The sequence below is a fragment of the Dryobates pubescens genome, chromosome 22, assembly GCF_014839835.1.
Source record: "Dryobates pubescens isolate bDryPub1 chromosome 22, bDryPub1.pri, whole genome shotgun sequence".
Taxonomy (NCBI): domain Eukaryota; kingdom Metazoa; phylum Chordata; class Aves; order Piciformes; family Picidae; genus Dryobates; species Dryobates pubescens.
The window spans coordinates 16,661,998-16,669,629 of NC_071633.1; the positions used below are offsets into that span (position 1 = coordinate 16,661,998).

General features: G+C 54.4%; 1 protein-coding gene across 1 annotated transcript in view; it reads right to left on the bottom strand.

The window, feature by feature from the left end:
- TSPAN32 (tetraspanin 32) overlaps positions 1-3,641 on the bottom strand; it is a 33,582-nt gene extending 29,941 nt beyond the window's left edge. Inside the window, exons 1-3 of the mRNA XM_009899979.2 lie at positions 3,544-3,641; positions 2,636-2,750; positions 894-991 (exon numbers count right to left, since the gene is read on the bottom strand). Coding sequence (XP_009898281.2) covers positions 894-991; positions 2,636-2,750; positions 3,544-3,609 — 279 coding nt within the window. The 5' untranslated portion in view covers positions 3,610-3,641. The remainder of the gene's footprint in view (positions 1-893; positions 992-2,635; positions 2,751-3,543) is intronic.
- Positions 3,642-7,632: the final 3,991 nt, after the last annotated feature.

Here is a 7,632-nt window from a genome sequence, read left to right on the forward strand (position 1 = left end):
GTTTCTGAAGGACTGGGGCTATGCCACTCCCTTGCAGTGGTTCCGGTGGCTGCTCCCTCACTCCGTTTCTCCCGGAGCGGGGCTCGGTGGGGCGGTGGTTCCCTCCAGCGGCGGAGCCGCGCCCGGACCAGCCGCTCCTGGGCACTTGGTTCCCTCCAGCGGCTCCTCAAGAGCTCAAGAGAGACAGGGAACTGCAAGACAGGATCGGGTGGAGACTACGAAGATATTAAGGGGACTGGAGCGTCTCTGCGAGGAGGAAAGGCTGAGACACCTGGGGCTGTTGAGCCTGGAGAAACGCAGCCCCAGAGGATCTTCTCAATGCTCAGCAAGAACTTAAAGGATGGAGGGCAAGAGGCTGGGACCAGACTCTTTTCACTGGTGCCCTGTGACAGGACAAGGGGGAACAAGGCACAAACTGGAACCCAGGAGATTCCATCTGAACAGGAGAAAATCTCTTTGCTGTGAGGGTGCTGGAGCCCTGGAGCAGGCTGCCCAGAGAGGCTGTGGAGACTCCTTCTCCGGAGAGGTTCCAAACCCACCTGCACATTGTGATCCTGGGCCACCTGCTGTGGGTGTCCCTGCCCCTGGGAGCGGACTAGAAGATCCCCAGAGGTCTTTTCCAACCCTCGGCATGCTGGGATTCTGTGAAGTGCTTTGGCAGCCAAGCAGCTCGCTCGGACCTCGCTCCTGAAGCTGCGCGCATCACTCCTTGACAAAAGAAACAGCGAGCAGAAGGATGCGGTCCCCAGATGGAGGAGATCTGCAGGGCCATGTCTTCTACAAAACTGTCCCCTTGTGGCACAGGATGGAGCAACAGTTTGTCCTTCCCCTTCACATTTTGAGGGTAGCAGCCCAAGGACCCCCGCCCCGAGCCGGTCCCTGCCGGTACTCACCGTGGCGGTGAGGCACTGCGATTCCCGCACCGTGGCAGCAGAGCTCAGCAGGGCAGCGAGGATCAGGGTCATGCTCAGGCAGATCCCCAAGTAGAAAGCTGGAAGGAAGTTGGGCATGAGGTCAGACACCATGACTTTAGGGCTGGCACCCTAAAAGCCTGGCTTTCACCCTTCTTAACAGTGAGGGTGGTGAACAGCTGCAACAGGCTGCCCAGGGACTGTGGATGCCTCCTCCCTGGAGGTGTTCAAGGCCAGGTTAGGTGAGGCCTTGAGCAACCTGGGCTAGTGGAAGGTGTCTTTTGCCCGTGGTGGTTGGAACTAAATGATCTTTAAGGTCTCTTCCAACCCAAACCATTCTATGAACAACAAAAAAGTGCATTTTGGGGAGCTGATCCAAGAGGACCAGGTTACAGAACTCCAAAGGATGCATCATTTATTCAGTACCCCCATTGAATCATAGAATTGTTATGGTTGGAAGGGACCTCAAGGCTCATCCAGTTCCAACCCCCCTGCCATGGGCAGGGACCCCTCACACTGGATCAGGTTGCTCAGAGCCACATCCAGCCTGGATGTGCTACATCTGCTTTGTTTGTTTGGCAGGGCTGCAAACCTCCCAGCAGTTCCCACAGCTCCAGCAGAGCAAAGCAACCCAAAAAGGATGAGTGAAGCACCCCAAAAGGGTGTGGGGCCAGCCAGCAGACCACAAGCTGTCAATCATTTTGTCACTTTGATAAGGATCCCCCTGAGCAGGGCTGCTGACACACAGCAGCTGTCCCACGGTCCCTATCGGGGCTTCACCCAACTGCTAATCTGGTGCAACATTCACCCTCCAGTTTCCTCCTGGCTAAGGCAGGGTCACAGTTGGTAGGCTCTGAGGCAGGACTGTGATGGCCTTTGCAACCCTCACTCAGGGCTCTGCAAACCTCACACAAAACTAACCAGGCAAAGAGTTAACACTTGCAAGGAAAGCAGAGTGGAAGCGTTGCTGGAGAGCGGGGACAGGGAAGGGAGAGCCTGCAAAGATGGATTAGCTGCCCACCTGTATAGCCCCCAGTGTGTGTAGGAAAGGGGGAGGACTGTACCTTAGGCATGGACTAACAGTTTTGCACTTGTCTTGCTAAGGAGGAATTTGGAACCAGGAGGCAGAGAGGCTGTGAATGTGTTTAAGCCCAGAGCATGGCCTGGGAGAGGCAGCAGATGCAAGTGCAGCAGAGGTGAGCAGAGCATTTCAGTGCTGGGGCTGTTCTCATCTCTTTGCTCTAGCCTTCTACCCAGGACTCAGTTGATGTTTCTCTCTTGTGTAGGGAAGCCCCTCCACCCTTCCTCTAAACCCAGGTGTTTCTCTGCATTTCTCTTCCCAGTCTCTATGCCCTCCTTCAGCTCCTATAGCAGTCCCTTTCCCCATGTCATCCCAGGTGCCTCCCAGCCCCACAGCAGCTTTGGGTCTGCCAGAAACTCAGCTTCCCCTGAGCTTTCATTGCAGCACAGGAGAAAGATGGGGAGATGGTAAAGAGAGAGAGGGACAAGAATGAAGACAGCAGCACCCAAGCACCCCTGTGCTCCCACAGCACACTTTGGTGCCAGGCAGGTGGGTGCAGGACAAAAAGTGCCTGTGGGACTGTGCTACCCTTGTGCTCCATCCCAAAGCCAGCCCCTGCCTCTGCACGTTCTTCAACTGCTTTAGGGGAGTTTTCAGCTCTTGGGGTCACCAAAGGTCTCTCTGGGATGAGACCATGATATACCTGTGTGGTGGATGACCCTGTAGGAGTTGTCCTCCAGAGAGATGTCACTGATGAGGGTGAAATGGAGGCCGTAGTGGGTGACGGTGCTCAGCGTGGCGATGGACAACCCCAGCAGCTAGAAAAGAAGGGGTGCAGGAAGAGACTGAGAGGGCAGCAGCTCCTGCTGAGCCCCAGGCAGATGCAGACAGCCTGACCAAACAAAGACCACTTCGTGGACCCCCAGAAGAGCATTGAAAGGCAAGCCCTGGACATTCAAACATAGTGAATCAACCAGGTTGGAAAAGACCTCAGAGATCATCAAATCCAACCCATTACCTAACACCTCCTGACAACTAAACCATGTCTCCAAATGCCACATCCAAGCCTTTTTGGAGCACCTCCAGGGATGGTGTCTCCACCACCTCCCTGGGCAGCACATTCCAATGGCCAGTTACTCTTTCTGGGAAGAACTTTCTCCTCATCACCAGCCTAAACTTACCCTGGCACAGCTTAAGACTGAAGCTCCTTTTGTCTCTTGCATACTGAGTCCAATCACCCTCCCAGCCACAAGTGTGACTGCAGCAGGTCCATCCTCCCTCTCTTGCTCCAAGGAGACAGGAGCAAATCTCTTTGGCTGAAACCCACCCATTCTGCTGGCAGCAACCTTTCCTTTCTCTTTTGAGGTGGTTGTGAAAGAGCTGCAGAGCTGAGAGCCCTGAGAAAGCAGAAGTCTGGCAGCGGAGAGGGGGAGATGCTGGTGGCCAGAGATAACAGCTCCGGGTGCAACGATAACTCAGGCAGTTGGCTCTGCTTGCCCTCTGCCTGTGAAAAACAACGTGGGAAAACCTGACCTCCTGCCAGCAGGGATGGGAAAGGCAACAGCTCACCTCGATTCTGCAGAGATCCCCCCCCCAAACCTGCCTTCTCACCATGACACAGAGGCTGGTCACCAGCAGCTGGCACTTGGTGGTCCTCATCCCACATCTCAGTCCCATGGCTGCTTGTCCTCAGAGAGAGCTGGCAGCTGGTCCCTCCAGCTCTTGATAACGCCTCGGTTTCCCCCCCAAGGGAGGCATGGCCAGAGCAGAGCCTCTTGGGAAGTGTAGTCCCCACTATGTGCTAAGTACCTCCTCCTGCCTGCTTATTAAATCCTGTTTAAAGCAGCCACCTCCTGCCTGGGCTCTTGGTGGCTGCTGTCAGCTCTGACACAACTGATAAAAGAAGAAAAGCATCTAGAATAAAACAGCCTCTCGTGGAGTTTGGAGCAAAGCTCCTTTAATATAAATATATATAATATAAATATATCCCAGGCACCCAGCACCACAACAAGAGGACACAGTCTCAAGCTGCTCCAGGGGAAGTTTAGGCTCAAGGTGAGGAGAAAGCTCTTCCCAGGAAGAGCAATTGGCCATTGGAATGTGCTGCCCTGGGAGGTGGTGGAGTCACCATCCCTGGAGGTGTTCAAAAAAGGCTTGGATGTGGCACTTGGAGCCATGGTTTAGTTGTCAGGAGGTGTTAGGTAATAGGTTGGACTTGAGGATCTCTGAGGTCTTTTCCAACCTGGTTGATTCTGTGATGATTCTATAATCCCCTGCTCAGGAGACCCTTACCATCCATGGGCATTTGGATTCTGTCCTCTCCCTTCTCCTTGACACTGAAGACCCCAGGGACTCATGGCTGCAGGAAAGTCAGATGACTTCTGTACTTCAAAACCACCTGCCTGCTGGATGTGTGTCTCCAGAAGGCAAATCAGAAAGGAGCCTCAAGGACAATCATAGAATCAATCAGTCAGGGTTGGAAGGGACCACAAGGATCATCCAGTTCCAACCCCCCTGCCATGGGCAGGGACACCTCACACTAGATCAGGCTGGCCAGAGCCTCATCCAGCCTGGGCTTAAACAGCTCCAGGGATGGGGCCTCAACCACCTCCCTGGACAACCCATTCCAGGGCTTCACCACTCTCATGGGGAAGAACTTCTTCCTCACAGTCTGGGCAAAGGAGACTAAATGACTGAGTGCCTTAATCCTCCCTGGTTTCAGAGCCAGGCTGGTAAAAAAGAGGTGAAATAGAATAATGGAGAATGGTTGCACTCCCCCCAGGAGAAGGTAAAGACGTCCCACATCAGTACCCCTGGCTACAAGAAGACAACAAGGAAGGAGGGGAGTGGGGGAAAAAAAAGAAGGAAGATGCATTTTGCAGAACAATGAGAAGAGAGAGGGAGTTGCACAAAGCTATGTACACAGGAAAAAACATCTTATGATTGTCTGACTCCATCACTTGCTTTCTCGTAAGCCTTCTTGCAAAACAGCTTGGCTGCAGCCTCTCAAGACACCAGTGAGAGCTGCCACAGCTTGTGTGCCCCTGCCCTGGTGGGACTCCCTGATGCCCAGCAGGAGACACTGGTGTACCCATGTGCACACAGATCTTCCATCTGGAAACCACCTGAGAACGCCCAAGAACCTAAGAAATGGACAGCAGTAAAGGAGAGCAATGGGGAGAGGACTACACAGAGAGGGCAACGGGCTGGGGAGGCATCTCATGCCCAGCCACAGGTGTCCAGGAACAGCAACCAGACACCAGCCCCAGCAGCAGAGATGCTCCAGGGGCAGGAGTACAGCTGCAAGGTGACCATGTCCACATGGTCCCCACCATGGGCCAGACAGAGAAAGTGCCTTATAAACCACTGGGGTGGAGCAGAGCTGTTAGCACTTGTCACTGCTTCCAGCCCTGAAGGGCAGGTGGTTGTGTTGTCAGCTGCACTTGCAAGAACGACCACCAAAGGGGCAGGGGTGTAAAGGCAGCAAGGCTGCTCCTCAGGTGGAGTTACAGGGCAAGTCTGGAGGGTTGCAGGAAGGTATGAAGCACAGCTCTGTATGGAGAACCAGCTAGAGAAGCACGGCCAAGGGCCGTGGCGAGTTAGAAGGGAGGGCACAGCCGTGTCACCTACCCTGAGCTCACCTGGAGCCTGTGTCGCGGAGAGGAACGCGGCAAAATCCATGCAGCCCGTCTTCACTTTGCCCTGGACAGCGGCTTCCTCCCCCCAGCCCTAAACGCCTGCCACCGAAGACAGACCTGTGCAAAGCCACATCTCACACTAGAGGTCCCCACAGGCCAGCAGAAACCCTTCCTGAAGGTCTGGGTGATTCAAGTGGAGGAAAGAGACAGAAACTTCCTTCCCCAGTTCCCCAAAGGTCTCTTCTGTACGTGCAGGAGGAGCCTCGCACCTCACTGCAGGACCACCTGAGAGGTCACCCCCCTTGGAATTGCTCCTCGTTTCTCCACAGACGATGCTGAGACCCTCTTGAAGGGTAACACTGCCCACACTGAACATCCTGAAAGAGCTGGGACATTGGAGCTGTTTATGCTACAAAGTGGTTATGCTCTGGCAGGGGGGTTGAACTTGTTCTTCAGAGGTCCCTCCCAACCCCTACTATTCTGTGATTCTGTGAACTTGGGAGACTGAACACAAGTGGGGGAGAAGAGGCTGAATTTGTGCAAGTGCTTCCTCACTGTCAGCTTCTGGGACGCTTGCTCCATTGGTGCAGCCACCAACGCTGCATCAGCAGCACTCCAGCCCCACCTGCTTGAACACCAGCAGGTAAGAGAAACTCCCCTCTCCAGTTTAGGGCTGCTACTCATGCTCCCACAAAAGCATGGGCTACAGGCAGGGCAGAGGAAGCCAAAGCCATAATCCAGGCAAGACACATCTCTACTGGTCTCTGCCACCTCTTGGGAGCCTCCTGCTTTGCCACCATGAGGGAGAATATCATTCCTCCACGCAAGAAATCAGCTCCAGGCGTGGCAGATTTGCAAGTGTCACTCTCAAGCCTATCCTGTCCCTCAGCCACTGCCCATAACGTGGCTGCCCTCCCCCAAGAGCTCTCTGGTAAGTCAAACATGGCCCTGTCACACCGTGTGGAGCCCTGTGAATGGCAAGAAACTGAGGAGACCTCACATCCCAGGCGCATCACAAGGACGCATTGTAAAGGCTGCTTAGCATTCAGAGAGCACCCAGGCACAATCAAAGCTGAAAAATCAACTTCTAAACCCGGGGCTGCCTCTTTGGAAGAAGGGGAGGGGAGGGGATGGGCTTTGCCAAAGTTCAGAGGCACCACACAACCATGCTGTGAATGGAAACAAGGCTGGGCAGAGGCTGCCTCAGATGGAGAAAGAAAGAACCAAAACCAGAGAGAAATCATCAATCCAAAGAGAAGTAACAAAACCAAGGGGTTTGTTTTCCTGTTAGTCTTTCCAAAGTGTCTCAAAAACCCTCCAGTGATGCCCAGGCATTTGGAAATGAATTAGAGGTGAGCAAAACCGCTGGAACAGGCTCCCCTGGGAAGTGGTTGAATCCCTCTCCCTGCAGGCATTGAAAAGAGGCAGAGATGTGGTGCTGAGGGACGTGGTTTAGCACCAGCCTTGGTACAGTGAGGGATGGTTGGACTTGGTGATCTTAAGGGCTCAGAGGTCCTTCACTGCAGAGCTTGTCTCTCTCCAAGCAGGGCTCCCCCGCCTTGCACCACACTGGCTGAAGCTGTGCAGGGCTGTGAGATGCCCACTCCAACCATGCGTCCAGGTCTGGGCCCCGCAATTTAAGAAGGACACAGAGACTCTTGAAGGTGTCCAGAGAAGGGCAACAAGGCTGGGGAGAGGCCTCGAGCACAGCCCTGGGAGGAGAGGCTGAGGGAGCCGGGGTTGCTTAGCCTGGAGAAGAGGAGGCTCAGGGGAGACCTTCTTGCTCTCTACAACTGCCTGAAGGGAGGTTGTAGCCAGGTGGGGGTTGGTCTCTTCTCCCAGGCACCCAGCACCAGAACAAGAGGACAAAGTCTCAAGCTGCACCAGGGGAGGTTTAGGCTGGAGGTGAGGAGAAAGTTCTTCCCAGAGAGAGTTGTTAGCCATTGGAATGTGCTGCCCAGGGAGGTGGTGGAGTCCCCATCCCTGGAGGTGTTCAGGAAGGGATTGGATGTGGCACTTGGAGCCATGGTTTAGTTGTCATGAGGTGTTGGGTGACAGGTTG